At 35.5% G+C, this 26,282-nt stretch overlaps 4 protein-coding genes across 9 annotated transcripts; all 4 read left to right on the top strand.

The window, feature by feature from the left end:
• Positions 1-232: 232 nt before the first annotated feature.
• On the top strand, positions 233-2,809 carry LOC113062244 (nuclear transport factor 2-like). 2 transcript variants are annotated; one of them, XM_026231959.1, is made up of 5 exons: positions 233-339; positions 507-670; positions 853-924; positions 1,005-1,103; positions 2,185-2,809. In XM_026231959.1, the coding sequence occupies exons 2-5, from the start codon at positions 572-574 to the stop codon at positions 2,299-2,301; spliced, it is 387 nt and encodes a 128-aa protein (XP_026087744.1). In that variant the 5' UTR covers positions 233-339; positions 507-571; the 3' UTR covers positions 2,302-2,809. The 2 variants fall into 2 exon arrangements, with proteins under 2 accessions (XP_026087744.1, XP_026087745.1); XM_026231960.1 differs by having other exon boundaries at positions 258-339; positions 494-670.
• Positions 2,810-4,240: 1,431 nt separating this feature from the next.
• On the top strand, positions 4,241-10,311 carry LOC113062242 (activity-dependent neuroprotector homeobox protein 2-like). Of its 2 annotated transcripts, none has more exons than XM_026231958.1 (4): positions 4,241-4,479; positions 6,475-6,594; positions 6,716-6,808; positions 6,909-10,311. In XM_026231958.1, exons 2-4 carry the CDS (start codon positions 6,487-6,489, stop codon positions 9,555-9,557), a joined length of 2,850 nt encoding a protein of 949 aa, XP_026087743.1. In that variant the 5' UTR covers positions 4,241-4,479; positions 6,475-6,486; the 3' UTR covers positions 9,558-10,311. The 2 variants fall into 2 exon arrangements, with proteins under 2 accessions (XP_026087743.1, XP_026087742.1); XM_026231957.1 differs by having other exon boundaries at positions 4,241-4,482; positions 6,477-6,594.
• A 1,044-nt stretch (positions 10,312-11,355) lies between these two features.
• Positions 11,356-13,247, top strand: LOC113062241 (thioredoxin-like protein 4A). Of its 3 annotated transcripts, XM_026231956.1 has the most exons (5): positions 11,366-11,500; positions 11,575-11,606; positions 11,728-11,904; positions 12,087-12,190; positions 12,840-13,247. In XM_026231956.1, exons 3-5 carry the CDS (start codon positions 11,752-11,754, stop codon positions 13,009-13,011), a joined length of 429 nt encoding a protein of 142 aa, XP_026087741.1. In that variant the 5' UTR covers positions 11,366-11,500; positions 11,575-11,606; positions 11,728-11,751; the 3' UTR covers positions 13,012-13,247. The 3 variants fall into 3 exon arrangements, with proteins under 3 accessions (XP_026087740.1, XP_026087741.1, XP_026087739.1); XM_026231955.1 differs by lacking the exon at positions 11,575-11,606 and having other exon boundaries at positions 11,356-11,500; XM_026231954.1 differs by having other exon boundaries at positions 11,370-11,606.
• Positions 13,248-16,580: 3,333 nt separating this feature from the next.
• On the top strand, positions 16,581-21,741 carry LOC113062240 (cytosolic non-specific dipeptidase-like). Of its 2 annotated transcripts, none has more exons than XM_026231952.1 (12): positions 16,581-16,719; positions 17,049-17,150; positions 17,377-17,520; positions 17,944-18,106; positions 18,428-18,516; positions 19,185-19,385; positions 19,619-19,703; positions 19,961-20,121; positions 20,733-20,897; positions 20,986-21,127; positions 21,255-21,402; positions 21,606-21,741. In XM_026231952.1, exons 2-12 carry the CDS (start codon positions 17,091-17,093, stop codon positions 21,670-21,672), a joined length of 1,425 nt encoding a protein of 474 aa, XP_026087737.1. In that variant the 5' UTR covers positions 16,581-16,719; positions 17,049-17,090; the 3' UTR covers positions 21,673-21,741. The 2 variants fall into 2 exon arrangements, with proteins under 2 accessions (XP_026087737.1, XP_026087738.1); XM_026231953.1 differs by having other exon boundaries at positions 16,607-16,809.
• The last annotated feature ends 4,541 nt before the right edge of the window (positions 21,742-26,282 follow it).

Below are 26,282 nucleotides of genomic sequence, written 5' to 3'. Positions count from 1 at the left end.
TTTACAATTTTTTAATGGTTATTATTATTAATATTTTTGTTGTTTGCATAATTTATACCTTAAACTGTAAAGTGTTGTTCTGTATATTCTGAATAAACAGTTGTTTCAAATTCTTTTGTCTAGTGTTTAAAGTCACATGCATATAATTGTTATAAAAAAAATCTTAGCAAACAACGGTTGTGCACTTGTTTCGTATGACCACAAAATAAATCCAATTTCCCCAACATTTGCACTGAACTGATTCCCCTACTCTCTTAACAGCTGATCTCAGATCTGCCGTTAACTCTTTCATCGCTGCTCCTGGTTCCGGCCAATGAGGCGCGAAGTTACACAGCCCAGGTAGCGTTGCCATCAGTCATTTTTAATTTTGAAAATAATATCTACATCAATAATATTTTAAACACGAGGTTATTTGGAATGACTATTTGATCAGATATGATAAGATATATGATATACTTTCGTTTAACTTTGCGATCAAACTGTTTATTTCCAGCGTTTGTTTGCAGATTCGGCTCCACGTGGGAATTTGTCTGTTCGAAGTTGCACAGGGACTTTAATACAGCGAAAGACCATGGCAGAAAAACCAATATGGGAGCAAATCGGCAGTGGATTCGTGCAACACTATTATCAGCAGTTTGATACAGACCGCGTGAAGCTCTCTGATCTGTATGTGAGTGAAATAGAGCGAGGAAAATGACTGACGGTGAACGCGGGATGATTTTAGGTTCCGAACCCCGTATTATTATAGGTTTTACTCGGTCTTTATTGTGTTTTAGCTGAAGATTAGTGTGTTTAAGTACTCCATTCTAAGCCTTTATATTAATTATGATATTACATTTTTTTCTCCTCTAGACCGATGCTTCCTGTTTGACATGGGAAGGAGAGGGGTTTCAAGGGAAGACCGCAATCATGACCAAACTAACTGTAAGTTAACTTCTTTTACAGCTGTCATCACTGTCATACCGTCTTCCTGATTCTATCTAACAGCATGTGCCCGTTTGCAGAGCCTTCCCTTTCAGTCCATTCAGCACAGCATCACCGCTCAGGACCATCACCCCACTCCAGACAGCTGTGTCATGAGTATGGTGATGGGCCAGCTCAAAGTAAGACTGCATTTATTTAAGCAGTTCTGAGACATCAGACAGCTGTTCAAATTAAGATTTAATTAGTAGATTAATGCACTTTTTGTTCAGTGTGATACAAAATGATACAAATTATATCTGTGCTGTTACATGTCTTAAAGGAATAGTTCACCCAAAAATGAAAATCTGCTCTAAGTGTAACGTACTCATCCTCAGGACATCCAAAATGTACACGAGTTTGTTTCTTCATCTGAACAGATTTGGAGAAATTTAGTATTACATCACTTGCTCACCAATGGATTAGGTTTGCACAATTAATTGAATTTGTAATCGCGATTACAATTATGCATGCCACAATTAGGTATTCGTTCTAAACGGCAATTAATCGTTCAAAGTCCACTTATGTTATTATGCATGCTTAAGATATGTTTTTTTTCTTTCTACATTTTATTTTAAGGTGTTTTCCTTGTTTTAGTATAACATTATAATACCATGCATATATATATATATTTTTTTATAATTTAAAGATGAAATCAATCTGATGTATATTTGACATTTGAGGCTTAATACTATAGAAAAGCACTAAAGTTTTTTCCAGTTAGTGTTTTCAGCTCATTTTCATATAAAAATACGGCATGCAGTTGCATCAAACAATGGTATAAACATCATTCAATGTAAATTGTGATTATCGTAATTAATAATTGCAATTTCAAGAGAATAATAGAAATTTATGATTTTTTTCATAATCGTGCAGCCCCACAATGGATGTTCTGCAGTGAATGGGTGCCGTCAGAAAAAGAGTCCAAACAGCTGATAAAAATATAACAATAATCCTCAGAACAAAGTTAAAACACCTCAAATACATAAATTAATTGACAAAAAGATAACTTGTGGATTATTGTACTGTTTTTATCAGCTGATCCAAGTCATGTAATGCTAAATTCTCCAGATCCGTTTTGATGAATAAACAAAAACTCATTTACATCTTGAATAGCCAAGGGTGAATACATTTTCAGCAAACTGTAATGATTATGTGAGCTATTCCTTTTAATATGACTAAAAAAAACACAAACATTAATACTGTTTTTGCATAATTTTACAGGCTGATCAAGACCAAGTTATGGGCTTTCAGCAAGTCTTCTTGCTGAAGAATGTAGATAACAAATGGGTCTGCACCAATGACATGTTCCGATTAGCTCTTCATAACTTTGGAGCATAGTATGTAGTATTTACAGTCCATGCAACTTTGTATCTGGAGTACGGTTTCATCTTTCACATTCCGAACAGATTTCGTCATATTTTGCCAAGGATCTTGAAGGCTCATGATCATCTCCAGATAAGAAAAAGACATGTTAGAAACAACTGATTATAATAATCATAATTTGTATGTTGTGGCATGCACTGTTTGAAAACAACTTGAGTTCGATGATACAGCTCCAGTTAGTACAATCCATCTTTGAATGCCTGTGCATCACTGTTTTAGTAAAATGTCTTTGTTCCTGATTTATGATCATCTAAATAATAAAAAATAGATTTTACATCAGCGAAACAATCAAGACCAAGAATGCTATTAGAAAATGGCATCAGGGAAAGAAAAATGTTTGGATGCTCCAAATCCGTTTGTAACGTATTTGCCTCAGAGGGTCATTTAAGCTCATATCAACTTTTGTATAGCAAATAGTTCTGGTACTGGGTGCTGATTGGTCAATAAAGTATAGTCCAATGAAGTGGTTTATTGTCATTTCTGTGTTGTCTAGCCCAGGAGGAAACAAAATACAATGTCTGTAGAAATATCTTCCATACAACAGGTTCAAGACCAACAATTTCAAATACAAATTGGTACAAGATAAATACACTAAGCAGTGTCTTTGCATCTGTTTGCTGTGTGTATTACTGCACAGCACCCATAGAGGGCGTTTTGAGTTAAATGGTCAGTTTGCGGCATTAAGTTAAATTGTTGGTCAAATATTGTTTCGCAATATAAATAGCTCCAAACTGTATTTTGATACGCAGCAAAATATGAAACATCTTCACATGCTTGTATTCTCACTCTCATTCATTTTAATAGAAGTAAACACACAAGTGACGCACAAGTTTAATGTGGCTATGCCATTTTAGTTATGAACTTTATCTTATAGTGTAAGAAGGACACTTGAATTTTCTTAACAGTTGAATGAAAATTTGTGTCCATAATTTAATAAGTATAGTGTAAGTACTTATTTTTTTAACAACATAAGGTAATCTTCTAAAACATTAAGAATGGAAATTATTTTACGTATAACATAAAATTGCCGACTTACTAGGTTAGTACTATTTTAGCCACTAGAAAATCAAAATACTCGAAAGAAAGTCAGCCACTTTTCATCACCCATGGCCTGACAACCCTTAAAACTGCACACAAAGTCTCATATATAAAGAACAACCTGTTAAACTAATTAGTCAATTTTGTTGCAACGTCGTTATGAAATGTACAACGCATGTTACAATTATCGCAATCATTATACATTATCGTGTCATTGAATAAAAAAATAAATAAATCCATGATTGCTGAAATTTGCAATATTTATAATTTTATTTACATTGGATTGTGACTATTTACATTTTTGTAATTGCGAACAAAATTGTTGTGATCAAAACATTAATTCAAACAAAATGGCTTCGCATGTATTGTCCAATGTAACTATTTGTAATGCATTAAAAACATGTGAATCGTTAAAAATTTCATGCACTATCAATGTAAGTAGCTATAAGCCGGTTTTTCATAGGCCTTTGATAGTTTAAATTACTTGTTACCCATTGGATGAAGCCTAGTGGTGTGATATGACTTCAGCGAGAAGACCCCTCCCATCTTGTGCTGTTGCTCAGAAACCAGCTGACTGTCTAAGGTGCCATCTAGTGGCGATGCCTATGAATTACAAGTAAGTGCGCCCCCTCGTGGCCAGACCACATCTAAGAAAATGACTCATTATGATGAGAATTTGAAAGACTGAAACTAACCACAACCAGACTATGTCCAACTTTAAACTTAGACGTACCACTCCACGTCATTACCCCTGAAAACCAGCAGGAGTGATATCTAAGAAAGTTTTTCCATTTTAAGCATGCTGAATTTCGATTGGTCAGCCACGCAGTATGATAATTATGCCCTGACGTCACTTCCCATTTGTTCAATGCGCCATTTTCTCGACTCTAAACGGCAAGCACAATAAATGAGTCCTACTTGCAAATATTAATAAATACACTTTATCGCTGTTTACATAGTTGAGAGCGCAGAATTATTGTTTCAACATCCTACACCGCTTCCACGTCTTCTATCATCGGTTTTGTCCAACACGCGGATTGGAGAAAGTAGCTAACGTTAAATCTCCTCCCTGAGTCGGTGTGTGGCGCTGAAAAAAAGGTAACATTGATGTCCTCGCAATTCGACAGCAGAGGGAACATTAGCTTCGGCGTTCAGTTGTTGCGGGTTCGGTGTGATCAGGAAGTAGAACGAAGCACATTGTCCGAGAGCTGCGAGGAGGTTACTTCAAAGCATCACCGCGTTATTTAGAATCGCGCGTTCTGGATGGAATCAGTTTTGCGATTTGAATTTATTCATGTTGATGTGGGGCGCTTGATTCATTATATTTTACCATTTAAGAATTCCGTTAGACTATTGTTTAGAACATTTCTTGTGCTTTGGCGGGTCTGTGTATGTTCGGTCAGCGGTCGCAGTTGATGATTGCAATAGATAAATAATTACAGCTTGAATAAGATATGCACTTAGTCGCTCACAGGGTATGATAATGTTAACTTGTGCAGGGTGTTTTTTTTTTGTATTTGACTGATGCAGGACTAAGATGTGACATTTAGCATGCATATATAGTATGTTTATTTCCAATATTTTTAAATACGGAGTTATAGATATAATATGAGGTAACGTTAGTCCTCCATGCGAGTGAGATGTGTTGTATAGTTTGCTACTGTACTGAATTCAACAGATTTTGGTTTTATAATCACTGCACGCTCCATGGGCAAAGATTGGCACATATGACCCATCATGAACATTTGTAACCTCTTTCAGAACGAAATAATTTCATTTTACCTAAAGAAAGTGAAGGATTGTTAAAATTATTTTTCACATCTTTTCATGATAAGTTCTCCCCCAAATTATTAATACCAAAGTCGTTATTTTAATAGAGTAAAGAAGAAGTGATGACCATCCAGTGATGGATGGTGACAAGCTTCCCTTGATAATTTTAATTTGAAGGAAACCGATAACATTCATATTTGTTCCGAGTGGAAGAATTGGATATGCATTTAGGGCACATAGAAATCCTATACAGATTAAATATTTAATTATATATCAAACATGTGAGAGGGAGAACGTGTGTAACTATTATTTCACTAAAAATGATAATCGTTATTTTGGGGCTGAAATTTGACCGACATAAACCACTAATGAATTATAAATTCTGAACCTTGTGTTTTTTCATGTTGCCACAACATATACTGATATACTATAAAATGCACTAATATTATTATGCATTAATAATACTTTTACACTAATAAAATTTTGTAATACTAATATACAAATAATTTTAGTTGCATAGAAATAGACATTGTTAAAATTCTGGAATCCTTTTAAAGGAATGTGTAAATGTATATAAATTAATGCCGTCCCAAACAATAAGCAATAATATGTATGTCTTGAGTTTTAATATGTTTGTCTTGAGTTTATATAAATAAATATTCCTCTTCTTTTGTTTTGGGTTACTTTCTACTACTAGGGTTGATGCAAGTGTTCATCTCTAGGTTTAAGAGCCAGCATTTTAGGCTTTGCTCACTCTTTTGTTTATTAATATCTGAATTGTTATTTTGCAAGGAAAGTATTTGGATTCATTACTCAAACACTAGTCAGTATCCAGTATATCTATGTTGGTTTCCATGGTAATGATGTGGGTGTCAACATGGTGCCCAAAGAGTAACTACAAAAACTGAGAGTGGCAAACTGCAAAGGTTTGGTATAATATGGGCACTAGGAACATGTCCCTGCCAATATCCAGAGACCACATAATTGTTTTTTAGCAATAATAAGTCCAGGTAAAATGCTTTTTCAAAAATTGATTTTGTGGCGTTCTGAATGGTTTTGTACGTGATGGATTTTTTTTTTTTTTTTGTGTGTGTTTGTTTTCTGTTCGGTCTGTAAAAACAACAGTTATGCAAGTCAGCGACGGCAAACAATAAAAAAAAAAAAGATTTGTTTAAAAAGTGCTGTGTGACATACACCTAAAATGTCACTGAGTATTGTAGTCTTAATTATGCTGTATAATTTCAAGACTCTTTAATAAATGAAAATAAAATTCACAAAATAATGAAATCATCAAAATGGAAACCAAAGTGATTCTCTTTCAGGTGAAGGACCATGTACCAGTTTCCAGTCAGAGGGTTGGAGAAGATCCGCAGAACAAGGCGAAAAGTGAAAAACATTCTTGGAGAGTTTGGGCTTGAAGAATGTCTTAGTTTGGGCCAGGTATGTTTGCTTATACAATGTACAATTAAAAAAAACTGAAATCCCGTGTATTAGTGGATTAAAATAACCTTTTACTTAATGTCTTCATATTAATTTTTTTTTTTTTTTTTTTTTTAATCAGGAACTCCAGGAATATTACCCCGGAGACAATGTTTTTGATGCCACAGACTGGTGCAGTTTATCTGATGGGTTTGATGGCCGGTGGAAAAAGAAGGTGAACTTAAAATGTCACTTTAGTAAATTAGATTAACTTTACTGAGCAAAATTTTTTTCTGAAAATTGAATGGCATTGAAATTCTGTTTTGCATCCTCAGTGGGAATATCGGACACGAGGATTATGCTGCACCTTATGTGAGTTCTCTGCAAGATCCTGGCATGCCTACAAAACCCATATTCAGCGCTGCCATGATGAAGAAGAGCGTTTGTGCAAGCTTGCAGCTTGTACTTCTTGCCCATTCATAGCCCCCCCCAGAGTGGTCTCCAGGCACCTCAAATTGTTCCATGTTGAGGAAACAAAGTTTCCCTTCGAAACTCCGACTGTCCCACAGCTGCCTCCAAAGGCTGTAAACGGCACCACGTTTCAGTGCCGAAGATGCCATATACAAGATACTCTCTTGTATAGTGTGAAAAAGCATGTTCTTCTTTATCACTACACTTCCACTTTGAATAAATACGCTGGGCAGAGATCAGAGCGGGAACTTGTGGCCCTAGGAGACAGGTCTCAGAAATTCTACTGCAAAAAGTGTTATGTATCAGCGGAGACATCCGAACACTTGCTGTATCATCTCCTAACCTCAGAAAAGCACAAGGAACTTGATGTTCATATCAGAGCTCTAATTTTTGAAACAGAAAGTAAGAAACCGTACCCTGCTCTAGCACCGAAAACGCAAAGCACTCCTGCTGTCTTGATGATGAAAGATCAGCCAGGGATGCCCACCACACTGGCCACTGGTGGAGTTACAGGACCAGAAAATGGTGGTTCTGCAGTCATTGCTACCCCTGGAACCAGCCAGTCGTTATTCTCAACTCAAGCTTCTGCTCTGCTTCAGCTTGCAAGCGCTGAGGCGAAGGGTTTACTAAAGCCTGGAGTCCCACTGTCCTTTCAGAACACCCAAATTGCCAGACCTGCCATGCCTCCTGCTCCTAGCGGCATTCCTCCCAATCAGGTGTCCGTCAGAGTAGGCCTACCTAGTCAGTCACCTCTGCAACCAGTTTCCCGCCAAATTGTCTTACCACCAGGTGTGCGCCTCAATGTACCTGCTGTTAGGCCACAGGCACCTCAGTCCCTCACTGCAAATCCAAGAATGCCCCTAAATCAACCTGCTTCTGGAGGCACCATGTTAACCTCTCAATCCCTTCTGAGCCATTTGATCCCCACTGGCAACAAAGTCGACGGCTTGCCCACCTACACTCTTGCACCTTTGCAGGTCCTGTCAGTCCAAGGAAATAACTCCCAAGGAGTCAGCAAGCCACCCTTGCCTGCATCCCAGAACAACCTACCTGTTCATCAAAACAAACAAAACAACTCTTTGCAAGCCCCTAAGCAAACCAAGAAGTGGATCACGTGTCCTATTTGTAATGAGCTTTTCCCATCTGATATCTATGAGTCCCATCCACAGGTTCACAAAGAGGCAGCTAAAATGCCCAAGATCGGTCTAGCTGCTCGTGCTCCATTTTTGAAAAAGATGCCAGACAAGACGGTGAAATGCCTGACTTGTAAAATCTTGATTTCAGAAAAGGGAGTCTTTGAACACCTGCTTCATGGCATGAACTGCTTGTTCTGTTCGGGGCTCTTTTACTCAATCAAGCAGCTTGTCGACCATATCCAGAGGGAACATAATGTGAACCAAAAGAGCAACTGTGACTTCATGAGGCGTGAATACCGACTCTATACTGATGATTCGGGGAATCTGCTTTTCCCTTATTTCGACATCAGGACCACGGCTCCTAAACTAGTCATGGGTGAAAAGGAGATCAATCTTGCATTGGTCACAGGCTCCCTCGATCTGATCTTTGTGAAGATGTTGCCCAACAATCCTCTGGCTGTTAGCAAGCTGTCCACACCATGCAATGTGCCCACACCCCAGCCTGACAGCACAGAGTGCCCCTTCTGCTCAGAGAAGCTTCTGAACAAGGAATGTTATCAAATGCACCTCAAAGAGAAGCATTTCATTGTGCCCACTCTGCATGCTATACTTAAAACTCCATCGTACAGATGCCTCTACTGTGGTGGTGTGTACACTGGGAAAACCACTACCAAGGCCATCATTGTCCACTTGGCTAAATGTCGCAGTGCACCGAAGAGTCTCAAGGATAGTGATAAATTGAATTTAGGATTAGCTGTTACTCCTAGAGGAAACCGATCAGTTGTATCATACCCAGCTCATCCAAAACAAATCACTGGTCCAACCCCGACTGCAGTTCAAGCTTCTGTTCCTGCCATTCTTCCACCAGAAACAGAAGCAGAAGTGCAGAGCAAGCTGCGCCTTGAAATAGCCTTCAGAGAAGCTATGGAGGCAAATAAGAGAGAGCGGGAGGAACGTTTGGCAAGGAAGAGAAAACTTGAGCGAGACAGGTTGGCTGGTCTGACTATCCCCTCACCTGAAGCAGTAGTCGATCCTTCCGTACAATTAGCATTGGATCCTACTGGAATGGAGTTGAGCTCTTTTGAAGAACGTCGTGAGTTTGTCAATAAGTACTTTAATACACAGCCTTACCCGCTCAAGAAGGAGATTCTTGCCCTGAGTAGCCGCTTGATGATTAACAAAACTGACATTGCTTGCCAGATTAGCTCAAAGCGTACCAGATGTATGAAGAACATGCAGAAAACTAAGGCTGTGGTACTTTTAGGCTTCAATATGGCAGAGCTGATGAAATTAAAGCATAATCTCCACATCCCAGAGATTGAGCCAGAGAAGTTGATCACCGTGCCAGACACAGAGATGGAGGACCTCCAGGAGTAACTTCATATTAGTGATAAAGACCAAGGAGGACTTGAAAGCAGTTATACTGAGAGCCTAAACCATTACGTGTTCCTTGAAACAATGCAAAATATGTTCCATTCTCACCGAAACTAGTGTTAAACTGTTAACCAAGTAGGACTTGAGATATTGAAACAAGTGAAAAATGTGTTTAATTTCTGGCTGCTGTTCATAAACGTGTGTGTGAATACTTTTTTTTCATATTAACTATTTTAAAGTATATATCCATTACTTTTCACTTCAAGACATAACTTCAAGCTAGGTCCATGTAAAAATAGATGTTTGTAGCCCATTTATAGTTTAGGGTTGAAAATGTTTGTGTGATTATACTTTTTATATTTGCCAAATGTCATAAACATTTTTTTTGTGACATTCTTTATATATTTGTTGGAATGTAGACTTTATGAGGTTACCTGTTTCCAGTTTGTTTTAGACCATGTATTTTTCTGTTAATCAGTTCCACTTGTTGTTGAATTTTTGTTTCGCTTGCCTTATACTTTTATAAATATATATATTTTTTTTGCTAAAAATGTTTTCTCTTATAATATGAAGTAATGCTGCTTACCTAAGTGACATCCTCTAAATTGACAGTAGTTGATGAGTGTGGAGCTTTGCAGAGGAGTTTGATTTGGATGCAGTTCATTTCAGTTGTATTATGATTGTAAGCATCAGGATATCTTGTAAACTCTTGAGTTCCTATTTTATTTCTGTTCAATAAATAAAATATATAAGATAATCTGTTCAATAAAGTAAACAACATCAACGCTTACAAAATAAAAGCTGTGTAAATAAATTAGAGCAATTCAATTGTATGTTAATGTGTAGTAATGGCCATGCAAACATCAAACTAAATGGCCATTATAAGAAAACTAATGGTGTTCTGTATTTAAACTAGTATTTAGTATTTATTTATAGTACACAAATGGGGAAGAAATATTCCATTATTGTGAGTATAATATGAAGAACTAAAAATGTTCTCAATGATTTAACACATTTACTTGCAAACATTTTATATATATATATATATATATATATATATATATATATATATATATGTATATATATATGTATATACACACTTCATATGTTAATACACCTACATTGAACCTAAAATGTTGAAGATGAAAGTTCATGGACAAAAAGTTTTTACATTTTTACGTACCCTTTTGCTTTCTAAGGTTAATGTTAAATGGTCTTAAATTCATTTAAGATTTAAATGGTAAATTATTTTTTTCATTTTTCATTTTTTTAATAAACATTACAACATAAAATGAGTTCACAATGGCTTTAAATTTTTTTTAATAGTATTTAGTATTTAAAAGTATTTAATATTTTATTTTGGCATAACATTTAGAAACCATTAATGTGTGCATTTGTGATTAAGTGCAAAGAAGTGAAGTTGAAGCATCTCAAGTCTAATTCTTTAATGACTCTTTGAATACATTATAATAATAATAAAAACGTTCTCTATTGTAGACTTAGAGCGTTCATCATAGGTTAAAGAAAATCAGAAAACTGCAGTGTGGCCTGCCAGAAAGTTGTTCAAAATATAACGGAGAAAGGACTTCGGTTTATAGAAATATTAAGATATTGTCATTATACAGTCAGTAATAAGTATATTTCGTAAAGCACAGAAAGAGTCGAGGGTTTATATCGTTTTAATGTGTTACCTGTAGACTGGTGTTACCTAGGATTGTTGAGCAGAACGCTTCACACTCCTGTCCAGTTGGTGGCGGTAATGTCACCATCTAAGCTGAAGACTTCAGAGCGAAGCAGCTTTTTCCAATCCAGCAGGTGGCGATAATAACATCTGTTTATACGCATTGTCCACTAGCCGCCGTCGTTGCAGGACTAAAAACGACATACATCTAATAAACTGAGAACACACACTAAATCTAAACGAAAGGGTTATTTTAAATTGCGAGGTAAGGTTAACATTTCCCCTCTAAAAGATTTTCCCCCTTTTTCATTGCTCTAATACTTCACTTCTGTTTTCTAGAATTCTGAGCTAATTGCTAATGAGAAACCAACGTAAGAACTCTTAAAAATAGTATCGTATCCTATTTTATAACGTTTGAACAGTTTAGTAACCCAATGCGTGCGTTTCGCAAGCAAATGAATTTGACAGCAACAACCTCGTGTGTCTTTTTAGAAGTGTGTTTGTATATCCCTCAAAATGTCGTACATGCTCCCTCACCTTCACAATGGCTGGCAAGTGGACCAGGCTATTTTATCAGAGGAAGACCGTGTGATAGTTATACGATTCGGCCACGATTGGGACCCTACGTGCATGAAAATGGATGAAGTGCTGTACAGCATCGCCGAAAAGGTAATCCAGTGTCCTAATATTCAACCACCGAACTGAACGTGAACACGTCAGATCAGCTATAATGCGGTGTATGAATGTGTTTAGCTGATCTTTAATTACACCAATAATTTGGGAATAATTCTGTATATTATTAGCGTTAGTCTATCGATGTTGCATGTGTCTAATATCACGTGTTTCCTCAGGTGAAGAATTTTGCAGTCATTTATCTTGTGGACATCACAGAAGTGCCAGATTTCAACAAGATGTACGAGTTGTATGATCCTTGCACAGTCATGTTCTTTTTCAGGTAAGTCCTCGGGAAGTAAAACGAATACAGCTAATCAATTTCTCCACTGTATTCAGCCGTTCAGAATATGATCGTTTATTTAAAGGTATAGTCAACCCCAAAAATGAAAATGCTCTCATCATGTACTCTCCCTGATGCTGTCCCAGATATAATGACTGACTGTGGATCACATATATTTTTAAGAAAAATAATATACTCCTTTGTTGCAAATTACCATAGAAAATCTATTTAGCACTTAATTTGTCACTAGGTAGGAAGTTGTCATCTTAGTGACTATCATGCATAAATGTAAAGTTTTTTTTTTTTGGTTTGTAACAGTGTTTTAAAATTCGATAGTGATCGTATCATATTAGTCTTGTGGAAAGTCTTATGAAATGGTGCCTCCAAACACTTTTATATCATTATTTTCTGTTGTATCAGACACTATGCCACAGCTCTCTGGAACATTCTAGACTTGCTTTCTTTTAGTTTTTTGCCCATAAGCACAGAATGTAGTGTTGTCTCCCCCTAGTGGTGATATTTATTAATTCTTTAGTATTGTGGATTAACAAGCTCTGTTTTACCATTAGTTATTTCTTTACTGGTTGTACTAGTTTTCCAGTGCATATTTATGCTAACACTTATTTCTGATTTTGCTTATCTCTCTCAGGAACAAGCATATCATGATTGATCTTGGCACTGGTAACAACAACAAGATCAACTGGACCATGGAAGACAAGCAAGAGATGATAGACATTGTTGAGACCGTCTACAGGGGGGCGAGAAAAGGACGGGGTCTCGTAGTGTCCCCTAAAGATTACTCAACAAAATACAGATACTGATCTCTGTGCTCTTATTTAGTCTTTGGAATTTTTTTCTTCTTTTCATCATTGGACAATATCTGAGCATTCAGCGGTATGGTCATATGGAATCTTTAATGGCCTTGTTTTGGTTTTTCGGCTTTAGAACTAAATGTGTTATATAGTTGCAGTTATGGTCACCAGTCTTTTATAATGTTGTCTGTCTGAAAATGTTACTGTATTTTGACTGAATAAATATTTTGTTTCTGCTCTTTGTATTTTTAAAGTCTGTCATGGCAGCACTAATTATTAAACATGTCAGAATAAATTGTATGTTCAGCAGCTCAATCAAAATGTTATTAAGCTCAAGGAGGACATACCCTAATATGGAGTCAAAACTATAAATATAGGCCATTACAAAATGTAGTTAAGACAATGTTTTATAAATATTTACACTACTTAATCTATTTAAATAGGTAATTACACTTATATGTAATGCCAACATAAGTAGAATATGTAGATTAAATGTGGTGTGGGTGAATTGTTTTTCGTATTTTACAGTTTAATCACAGCTGTATCCTGATTAATATGATTTGATTGATTTCAGTGTGTCGAGTATTTTGAATTTGACCACCAAAAAGCTTCCTTCACCGGGGCCCGTTGTAAGTTACTTAATATTAAAATGTAGTGTCTTATCGGTTTAATTCGGGATGAACATGAACAGTACTGTTATCTTGGGCACTTAAATATATGTGAATAATCCTAGATATCTTAATATCCGAATGGTTTAGAGTACACATTAGCTTATTTTTTACGTTTGCCACATAAAAGTTCCATCAGATTTTTCTCTGATCTGAACAATGTGACCTAAACCTTAAATACAGCATATTTTTATTCAAACAATTTTTATTTTTACGCTTATACATTCTTGCTATTTAATATGGACTAAAACATGTCAGCCAATGACATGTTTCGCATTATTGTTGGTAATAATAATGATGATAATAACAATACTACTACTACTAATAGTAAATTATTCTCTAGTTTTGACGATAGGTTTTCTTATATTAAAACATTAATCTCAATAAATGTTCATATTTTTCTGAAAGCAATGGTTCAACTTTTTAAAGCTAAAAATAGTTGAAATGTTGTTAAATGTGTTTAATAAGTAAATATATATTCATATTTATGCATTAAAATATACCGAGTAGATAATTTGGTAAATTTATACAACGGTTAGTATAGTAAACTAAAACTATAAAAATATATATTTAAAAAATCATTCATTTAAAATAATGTTAACTGAAATAAAATCTACTTATTTTATTTTAGCTAGTTGACAAGGCAGCATTTCTCATGTTCATTTAGTTTATGTTTATATTCTAAAAAAGTAAACAAAGCAATCAAAATAAATAACTATACAGATATTTAAAAACAGCAAAAACTGATACAAATAACAAAAACAAGAAATAAAATTACTAAAACTTTAACTAAAATGAAAATGACAAATATTTCCAAATTTTAACAAAAGCTATAGTAATACCTCAGTGATAGTAATAATCTGAAATGTGAAAATCTGCTCCAAGAATGCTAGGGCCCACCCTGCGTTTATAGAACTGTTGTCTTCCCATAATGACTGAGCCATATTACTCGCACTTGTAGTTTATCATCACACACAGATTTATGACTCTTTACTCTGACAAATATGTCGTGTTGGATTCGGTGTTGTCATGCACGGCCCTGAACGGTATGGAATATGAGAGTGAAAGTGTTCATTCTAACATTAATGAAAAATTGGGAATTTGTGATATTTACATTAGCTTATCTTAACGCAGAAAGTGCAAAATGAGACAGAATAAAGTCATTGAGTTGCTCAAAGCGTGACAGTCACACACAGGTGGTTGATGCTGTACTTAAGAGTCGCGAGTGCACTTGAAGTTGGTTTTAAACAAAATCTTAAAACCTAAGCTTCCAAGTGACCCAGCAGAAGTGGCCTAATCCACTTTCGAACTCCATGTATGTGGGGCAGAGCAGAGTTGGGATAGTAAATGGGGGCACGGTGAGTCCAAACAACAAGATGAATTTGAGGAAATTCTCAGGGGGTCTAACACAGGAACCTGGCAATATTTCAGTAAGAATCTGGTACCACAGGCAATTTGCCTGTCTCATGTTTGATTAAATGTAGATAAAATCTGTTTGTTGGTTCATCAAGAGCACCAGAGGAATTTGGAGGGAGTACTTGTGTCTGATGTCTGTCTGCCCTTGTTTTTCAGATGTACCATCAGTTTCATACCTAGTTGTAACCACAACTGAAACAACTAACAGTGTACAGTCAATTAAGGTGGTACCACCACAATTCCTCAAAATAAACACAGCTTTGACGTATGCCCATGTGGAAGCTGTGTCTAGAATCACAGCTGGTCCATAAATTACTTTCCTAACACCCATGTCAGGTATCTGAGACCATTTGCTCAGTAGATACTCACACTGGTAATGCAGCTGGCTTTGGATGAGGATGTTATCCTGTCAGTTCATTACCAACCAGAAGAACCAGCTAGAACCGATGCACCACTTCCTTAGCTGCCATTTCTAATGAAGGGAAGCTGATTTGAGCCACTTCCTCAATAAATCACATGTTGTAATGGAAAAAGACACACTTTAAGTTTTAGAAACTTTGATTCCAATAAGAGTAATACACACATCTGCTGCTGCACAACAGTAATTAATTGTCCATCCTTGACTCTAGCTAGTTTTTATGCTGCAACATTTGTCTTGTACTCTAATATTGCCTAATATTGTAAATATGTGATAAAGTCATATCAATTTGCTTATATAATGTAGAATGATTGCCTGTGTTAAATGTAAGAACAATGTGTGTTTCTGTTGGTTTATTTTGTTATTAAATGCATCAAAAAGTTATTAAAACTCTTCAACTCTTAAACTCTTTCATGACTCTTTTCTAGAGGTTAGAGGTTTCTCGTTTCAGGTGAGGTCAATATATGCACAATGTTTATGTGGTTTAAAGGGATACGAACTATAAATCTCCTTCTAAAAAAATATAAATGTAATTTTAAAATAAACTGCTTTAAATATAGTTTTTATTCAAGTTTTCAAGTTTACTTTTTGTATAGCACTTTTTACGAAACAAATTATTGCAAAGCAACTTTACGGAAAATTAAGTTTCTACAGTATTAATATGGAAACATTTAATTGTTGGGGTGATGTCAACCAAGTTCAAGGTTGCTGAGGTCAATTTTTCGTCTTCGTAAGAAATAATAAAAATGAAAGATTATTAAATTAACCACTTGTTATCATTTATTATTGGCTAATGCAGTGGCATTCATACAATGGTGTTTCGTGTATTCAGAGTTGTTCACAGTGTTAAAGAGATGGATTCTCATGTTAAACATGAAAAGAATCGGAAAGCTTGTATATTTCTTTTATAAATATGATAAAGCTAAAGACTTTTTGTATATATGAAGGATGCAGTACTACTCTATAGTTACTCAAGATTAACATGAGATTAGGTGAAACCGTACATGTTATGTACCCTTTAAGTTTTTGAGGAAACGGTCCAGCGAAAGCCTCTGCCTCTCTCAGACCTTTATTTTGAAAGCCATTACCCTTGTCTGAACGCATGAGTTGCTGATGATGGCGTTCTTCGCAATTCGCATCACTGTCGGAAGCGATCGTGAGATACAGAGCAGTTCAATTTCAGTTAACTTCAAGATGTTTAACTGTTTTTACTCAGTATGTATGCAGTTGTATTTTAAATTGTTTGCCGTTGCAAGCTATATTGATGCATTTCAGTGAACGACTTATTACTTAGGAGTTTTAATAGTAAGCAAATTATTATTGTTATTATTAAAAAAAGTTAATGCGATGATTGAGATTGACATTATTAAAATACTTTTGTGTACTAACGTTACAGATTTGTAAACAACGGTTAATAGCGCATGTCTCTCGGCCCTTGTGCAATGATTTTGTCAGCAGTTACTGAGTTGGGAGGGAGGAGGAGTTTTATTTTCCACTCCTGAAGACAAAAATCTTTATTACACGTCAATCTCCCTTTCTTTAAGGTCAATTCTTTTGTCACTGAGTGATCGGATCACTGTGCAGCAATGTCTTACCTTCCAACTCTCTTTAAATACGTCGAGGAGCACCAGGACGACTATGTGGAGGTAGTGAGATTTTCTTTACTATACTGTATTAGCCAAAACTTGGAAAATGTGTATACTTTAAGCTAATATAGTTTACAAAAAATTAATGACCTTTTATTTATTTATTTATTTATTTATTTTTATTATTCATATACTGTTATTTAAAATGTTTGATGAATTTAGAATGATTTGACATGATGGTATTCTGTATGTTTTTTTAATGGAAATGTGATCACTGTGTTTGAAGCGCCTGTCACAATGGGTTGCTGTACAGAGTGTGTCTGCCTGGCCAGAGAAACGAGGAGAAATAAAGAAGATGATGGAGATAGCAGCCAAAGACATTGAGAGACTGGGAGGAACTGTGGAGATGGTTGACATTGGCATGCAGAAGGTGTTTTATTTTTCTTAGAAATGAATAACGTTAATACGATATTAATCTAAATCTCCTGCCATGGAGTTGGAATTTTTATTTTAATGTCTGGCTTTGGAATTTGCAGCAATAACAGCCGTGAACTCAAACATTTCAAGCTGCTTCCTGCTTATTTGTTTTTGTGGTTGACCATCTGACTTGCATGTGTCACATGTCATGTAGTTATGCTTGAATGTACTCAACTAAGAATCACATGAAAAAGTATTTGCTAGTGGTTCCACCCAGTATTTTGTCATTATCTGATGTTGTTTCAAATCCATATGCAATAGTTTTTCTCAGAAATGGTGAAATTGTTTTATAAAATCTTTAATAAATAGTTAGCAATACATACTAATACATAATCTTACATTTCTCATGCATGGCCTTTTTCTTGTTTTTATTCAGTTGCCAGGTGGTGAAGAGATCCCTCTTCCTCCAATAGTTCTGGGCAGACTTGGCTCAGACCCAGGCAAGAAGACAGTGTGTATTTATGGGCACTTGGATGTGCAGCCAGCCAACACTGAGGATGGCTGGGACTCACCGCCCTTCACCCTGGTGGAGAAAGACGGTATGAGTGTGCATGTACAAGTCATTGCCTTTTGAAAAAGGTGTACAGTAGCATTGTCTTGGGTTTAAGGAGACTTTCACCAATTCTGAAATTTCACAACTAGAATCAAATTTCAAGAATCTCTAAAATTATCTTTTTTTTTTGCATAGTAATTCTCTGGTAATCTATTACAACTGGCATGAAGTTATAGTTTTTGTTAAATTAATACCAAAGCCACACATTATGTGCACTTATACATTTTGTAAACTGCTTTCTGTAATGATTACAGTTTTTGACATTTTATTTGACTGTGGCTAATCCTTTTTTTTTTATTGTCTTTAGGTAAAATGTACGGACGTGGATCTACTGATGATAAAGGCCCTGTATTAGCCTGGTTCAACATCATTGAGGCCTATCAGAAGATAGGACAGGTGCAAACACTGTATTTTCTTTCCAGTGGTACTGTCTGCTTACTTATTAAGCCTGTAACACCAGTGCAAAGTCCTCATATATTGCAAACAGTATGACTGTATCAGTGGATCAAGATGCTAGAAGTACAGCATTGCCTGCATTACTTAATCTGGTTAATGTAACTTTAATTGTAAAAATTTATAATGTTAATTAAAAATTGCAGGTGCATGTGCACCTAAAGCCCAACACTGTATGTCAATGTGTTGAAAATCAATTCACATTTCATCCAGTCCTCTCCTTATCCAGCGATTACCACAGTTTCTCAATCATTATCACCTGAGAGAAATGTCGCTGCTTTTAAAGTTCCTCATTTACAGACTTTAACTGACAGCAGAACAGTCTAAAGGTTGTTTTGTGATCTTTGATCATTTTTAAAAGTCTTGAGTCAAGCTAACTTTATCAGGCCAGATGTAATTTAATTAACTGTAAGCCTAATTGTAATATTATGCAGCGTCTCTGTGATACATGACAAACACTAAAAGTAAGAGTACTTTTTCTTGATGACCATGACAAGTTTTAGCATCATAAAATGTTTGGTTTGTAAAGGAATCACACATTTTTACAAATTAGTCTTTGATTTATTGGATTTTTTTTTTTTTTACTAAAAATGAAATGTACTTAATCACAGGAACTGCCCATCAATATAAAGTTCTGCTTTGAGGGAATGGAGGAGTCTGGATCAGAAGGATTGGACGAGCTGGTTTTCTCTCGCAAAGATACTTTCTTTAAGGATGTGAACTATATCTGCATTTCTGATAACTACTGGCTTGGGAAGACCAAGCCCTGCATTACCTACGGCCTGAGAGGAGTCTGCTACTTCTACGTTGAGGTAGGAGTTATTTTGTAACTTTAACGTCAAAAGAAACGTAAGATTTGTAGCAGTGGTATTTAAAGTTAAACTCTGACTTCATGAACACATAAATTACACAAATAAAGCAATTATAAAAACTAAATAATATATATATATCATAATGTTAATGAAGACATTAGATCTGCGCAAAGGCAAAGTTTTGCGATTTTTCTCATGTGTGATGAACAAGAGCAAGTCTTTTATGTTTTCAGGTGGAATGCTGTGATAAAGATCTTCACTCTGGAGTGTTTGGAGGATCTGTTCATGAGGCCATGACTGACCTCATAGCTCTGATGGGTGAGACTGGTGTCTGCATATTCTTTTGGTAGAAAGAGCATCAGGTTGGTCATACAAATGTATGACAGGGATTTCTTTGGTTGTGTTTGATTACACTGGGATATCTGTCTATTGTTGACTGGCTAAAGTTACCTGTGAGTTTAGAGCAGTCGTCAAATATTTGATTATGCATTGACGAACCTTAAAAAAATATTGTTTGTTGATGTACCATTATTATATATGCTATGCTTTGAAAGTGTGTGTGTGTTTTTTTTTAGGGTCTTTGGTGGATAACAAAGGGAAAATTTTAATACCAGGGTTATATGACCAGGTGGCTAAATTGACTGATGAAGAGAAGAAGCTCTACGAAAAGATCGAGTTTGACATGGAAGAATATGCCAGAGATATTGGAGCTGGCAAACTGCTTCATGACACAAAGGTAAATCACCCCAGTCTTTCAGCGTTTTCAGTCAGCTGGAGTCATTTTATGTTTCTGTTACGATTCGAAGCAGCGTTAACACATAAAATAAAATCAGCGTTATAAAATAAAATAAAATTCTTACTTGAAATAAAATAAAATAAAATATAAAAAAAAAACTTATTTTATTTCAGCTCTTTGCCAAGGCAACATTTCTAATTTTTTGTTAAAATTTAGTTAAATTGAAGCACTAAAATAACTAAATAAACTAAAAAAATTAAACTTATAAAACTTACTTAACTATATATATATATATATATATATATAAGACAAAAACACACAACAGATTTACTAAAAATTTTACTAAACTATTTACTAAAATTAAAACGAGAAGTAAATATAACAATAAAATCTAATTCAAAGAAAACCTATAATAGTATGTCAATGATAGTAAAATAACACTAATTCAAATAGGGCTGTGTATTTATTAGTATTCATTTATTACAATAGATTGTCAATGTTTTTTTGTTTTTTCATAAATTGCCCCATTTAGTCAAGCTGCCTGCCTTCATGTTCTATTTTCATCGATATATGTATATTAAACCAAATAATATATCAGTTTGTCTGTGCAGGAGCAAATTCTGATGCATCGTTGGAGATACCCATCCCTGTCTCTGCATGGCATAGAGGGAGCGTTCTCTGAGACAGGAGCCAAAACGGTCATTCCCCGCAAGGTCAATGGCAAGTTCTCTATCCGCCTGGTCCCTGACATGGATCCGAAAGTGGTGGAGAAACAGGTTTGAAGTTCCAGTCATATTGAGTCGTCTGTATACCTTACAGACATGGTTGTTGTGCTTGTGCTGACATATGCGGCTTGTCTTATAGGTAATTACCCATGTAGAGAAGAAATTCGCCGAACTGCAAAGTCCCAACAAACTGAAAGTGTACATGGGACATGGAGCCAGGGCCTGGGTGTCTGACTTTAACCATCCTCACTACATGGCTGGCAGAAAGGCCATGAAGACTGGTAAGACACAATATATTGTATAACTGTAGACACATAGAGTCTAGCTTGTGTCAGAGCAACAGTGTAGTTATTTTCTTTCTTCTAAATGCAACGTATTTGTGGTCTAAAATCATTTCACTGATGTCAGTGTTTGGTGTGGAGCCTGACCTCACCCGTGAGGGATGTAGTATCCCTGTGACTCTGACCTTCCAGGAAGCAACCGGCCAGAATGTCATGCTGCTGCCTGTCGGTTCCTCTGACGACGGAGCTCACTCACAGAATGAGAAACTCAACAGGTAATTTTGACGAATAGCTACGACAAACACCTTGTTTAGGTGTGACTGTGAAAACTGCAACTGTATGATAGTAGGTTATCATCTGGGCCAACTTAATTTGAGCAGAACTTCAAATCTTATAGATGGAATGGTCTTGGGATGCTTAAAAATGTTAATGTTTATTTATTTATTTTCAATATTTTTTCACTTTTTTGCCTTGACAGATCCAACTATATTCAGGGCACCAAGATGTTGGGAGCTTACTTCTATGAAGTATCTCAGCTTAGCTAACTGGAACGTCTGATTCTAAGTGTCTAGGCTGGTGTATTTTTAATTGTCAATAAAATACTTTGATAAGGGTATGGTCTCTTTTTATTTTTTTTTTTGCCAAGGATGGCATACATTTAAATGTTAAGGAAATATTGTTAAATAGTGATTGTGTGTAGATTGAGCAAAATGACCTGATGACAATCTGACTGTGCCATGCTGTATTACGTGCCTTTGCTGGCATCATGCTGCTAGATCTCTCAGTATATAGTCATTTTCAGGACATGAGGTGTATTTGCACTCAACTCTTTCTTTAGTCCAGTTCTGTCTATAATGATCCATCAAGCACATGTTTTGAAAGGACTGGTGATGCATACAATTTAGACCAAATGTGACCCTGGACCACAAAACCAGTCATATGGGTCATTTTTTTAAATTTTTTTAAATTTAGATTTATACATCTTCTGAAAGATTTATAAATAAGCACTGATGTATGGTTTGTTATGATGAGACAATATTTGGCCGAGATACAAGTATTTGAAAATCTGAGGGTGCAAAAAAATCTAAATATTGAGAAAATCTCAAAAAGTGTCAAAAGTGACAGCAGATACATTTATAATATTTCGAATATTTTCACAATATTATTGTTTTACTGTATATTTGATCAAACATTAAGAATTAAAAAAAAAATCCTACATGACATTATAGACCTTAAGCATGAATTTAAATGAGCAAAATATAAGATATATATTTGGAACAATATATAGTTAAAAATCATTTTAAAATGTTTTTTTTTTTTAATGCAGCTGGCCTAATCCCTTGAGTTTGAGCATAACTAATGCACATCTAAGAAACCTATCGAAACACTTTTAAATAGGCATCCTTTACTCATCATTCTTTTCACAACGGTGTATTTTTAATAGCATTCAAAAGATGTGATGCAGTTAAAGTGTGTATTTATGTGTGCGCTGATGTCTAATGCTCACAGGTGGACTGACAGCACACTGGTAGTTCTGCCCTCTATGAGTGGTAGGTCACATTTCTTCCGTACCTCCTCTTTTATAGCCCCAGGAGTGGTGCAACTACAGCCAGGCGAGGCAGATGAATCCAAATGGACAAACTTGTCTGGTGGTGCTATTTTCCCATGACACCCAGTCTCTAAATGTAACCAGACAGCCCATCTCTGCCCTTAAGAATTTTTTTTTTTTTGTACGTCTCTCTCTCTCTCTTCTGCTTGTGTTCGGACAGATTCAGTCCATCTGACAAATTTTTCTTTTTTTTTAACACACCATGTTGAAATGCACATCGGATTTGTGAGATATCCTGGCCTGTAGCAATGGCTGTCAGTAGGAAGAGCTGTAGAGCAGGAGAATTTGAATATGAAACATAAGAAGCAGAGCCGTGTTTCATCAGGGTCAAGAATGTCAGACCTCACAGTAAACACAGGATGTCCTTTCCTGTGATCTAAATTTGGTCATGAATGGATCTGCTGGTTTATTGTTTAACAAGACAGGCTTGGAATGCATTCTTGAGCTTATTAATGCTGAAAATGAGCAAGCTTGTATAAGTGCAATCCTTGACCTTATTTGTTTGCTTGTAGAACTATTGCTCTTCTGTATCAATAATTTTTCGCCACCTTTCAGTTGTAATCTAACATATACAGAGTCATTGTTTAAATGTATTCCCCTGGCCTGGGCCAAAGGAGTAGATTGTATTGTGGATTTCCTTTGTGAATGTGCAGTTGTTTTTTTCCTTACTAATTGTTGCCACTAGATGGCGACAAATGCTCATGTTATTTTCATATTTCATTGCAACCGGTTTCCATACGTGATGTGCGTGCATTTAATTGTTGAAGCACATCTTAAACTATATTCTTAAAAAAAAAATACTTACTGTAGTAACAGCTCGTGCCAAAATACCACGTTTTACTCCTGCAATGAGTTAATATCGAAATTATATCAAAACGGGTAAGACGCTTTCAGGATATTGTGATTCTCAAATTCGTGTATGACAGCTGTGGCGAATATCAAGACACCAACCGTTGATAAATGATATTTCTTCCTTCAATAACGACAGTGACTACAATATTTAGGATTAAATTATGGTTAGCAGGAGAAACCTTTGGTTTTTGAGGTTATTCATAACTTTGAGCGATGATTTCTGCTGACTTAATAAATGGTCCAGGTCCGCTAAAATACTTTGAGGTAAACCGTTCCTCTTTAATATCATTTAAACATGACAAGTTTTGTTTTGTTAATGTACGTGTTTTGTCTCTTCAGAAACGAATCGTTTCTTAGTTTTGAATAGAAGCCGAGTTCGAATTTGAATTTAGAAGGCGTTTTAAAATGATGTGAATTCAAAGAAATTAATAGAACTGTAACGTTATAGGAGTCAAAATGTGAAATTAGCAAGGGAAAAACGTTTCAAAATCCCTGAGGTTTTTAGTATAGATAGATAGATATATTTGAAATGCCATACAATAGAAATGAATGATAATTTTACGTAATTAATACGTAAATTATAATAAATTTACCTGTGTGAATTAGGGAGGCTAAACACTTCATTTCCCAGAATGCATTAGTACAGTATTCTGAACTTCTGGACATTACAATTTGAATTTTGTTTTAGTAACATCCTATCAAGAGTTGAAAGGGAGTCTTTTTTCAGTTGTAAAATTTGCACAACCCTGGTATAGTAGCAATTGTGTAGCATGTGTAAATTTACCAAAAAGATAACTAGTTTCATTGTATTTACCGTTGTCAAACCTCAAACATGTAGACACTCCACTGTGTTTTTGTCTATCAAACAGGAGATGTGCACTACAGAACAGACAGTAAATCAGGGTCAGTTTCACCTGCAGCCAGCCTCCATAAAACTGAAGGAGGGAGTTGAGCTCCACTCGTTTTATGAGGTCTGGCTCATTACCAGATTTCATTAGCTTGTCTCTCTTACACATTAATAAAAAAAAAAATCATTTTAAAAAGTTTTCAGCAGTTTGCTCTTTTCCTTTCAGTGAAGTCAAACATTCCCATCCTGTAAAGACCCGTCTTGCTGCTGGAGAGAAGCCAGGGCATGTATCCGTGTTTACAGCGGGTCGCACGCTCCTTTCATGCTGATGTCAGATTGGCACCACACATGGTAGGCACTTGGTAGTCGCCTCACTGTTGAACTCCATCTTTTCGCTGTATCCAATTTACATGGTTTTACCATCCAGCATTCATATCTCCTTGATGTCTCTCTCTCTTGTGTTGTCAGTTACAGCATGCGTCGTAGCACGACTCATTTCAGATATTATTCAGTTCTCTAAAGCCGTTGATCAGCATACTAAATTATGATTTCTGAACAGTCTAACACTCCTCTAACACTCTAATACAATTAGGCCAAGACAGCTCGCCTGGTTATATTTAATGGGGATGACATCAGAGAAGATAGCAGAGAATGAATAAGTCATTCTTGGTCTCATTTCAAATGTGAAAGATTCATACCAGTAATTTAGATGACAGTATTAATTTAACATGACACTGCATTAATGGTCGATTTTAGATTCACAGAACACGTTTAAGTGGAATGGACTTCCTTAATTTGATGAGATGTGATGGCAGCGTGATGCCACGTCTCTCTCCATCGCTCTCTCCCTGCGGCATGGCAAGCACACACACACACACACACACACACACACACACACACACACACACACACACACAGATACACACCAAGCTTAAGCTGGTGTCCTCAACATGAATGGGAACTGGCTGAGCATTTGTGTCTGCATCTGTTTCGAACCAAGCACATGTTTTTGTTTTGATGGTTGCTTGCTTTTGAGTGAAAAGATGTTAAGGTAGTTGAATGTGATGGATTTAAATAGCATCTGTAAATAAAATCCATATCTACACCATTATCATTCGCAAAGAACTTTCTAGAATCTAATTTTACATTTATTTGATATATAGATAAATGCACTATCCTTCAGAAATCATTCAAATATGCTGTTTTGGTTCTCAAGAAACATGTTCTATCATCAGTTATCATCAATGTTAAAAACAACATTTCATGTTTTGTGGGAATAGGTAATTTTTTTTCAGATTGTTTAAATGAATAGAAATTTCTAAATATAAAAAAATATACTCGCTTTTGAAATATATCACGTTAATGCATCTTTGCTGAATAAAATATTAAATTGTAAAAAATATATATATATAAACATTGTGACCCCCAAAACCAACTGTAGTGTATGGGTATGTATGGTCAAATGATTTAACATGTAAATTATTTAAAATGCATTAGGATCCATTCTGATCTTTACAAATGATTTCTCAGCTTAGAGCAAACCTAACATTATTTTAATGCTATTTCATATAAATGTTGTTATTTTTCATGATAATAAATCTGTTAAAGTGTTAATAGATTCCAAAAGGCTGATTTAAAACAAGGTTTATTTGAAACATTTAGTATGAATTAAATAGGTTCAAAATGTATAAATCTATCAGTGAAAATCATTCTTCTGCATGTGAATATCCTTTTTTTTTTTTTTGTATGAATATGTAAACAAAATTTTGTACATTTTCCCCATGTTATCCAGGATGATCTGTGGTTCCATTTACTTCTTTGTTTAGTGTTTGAATTAGTTATGTTAT

This window comes from Carassius auratus, chromosome 44 (assembly GCF_003368295.1).
Source record: "Carassius auratus strain Wakin chromosome 44, ASM336829v1, whole genome shotgun sequence".
NCBI lineage: Eukaryota > Metazoa > Chordata > Actinopteri > Cypriniformes > Cyprinidae > Carassius > Carassius auratus.
This window is presented reverse-complemented; position numbering and strand designations above follow the sequence as displayed.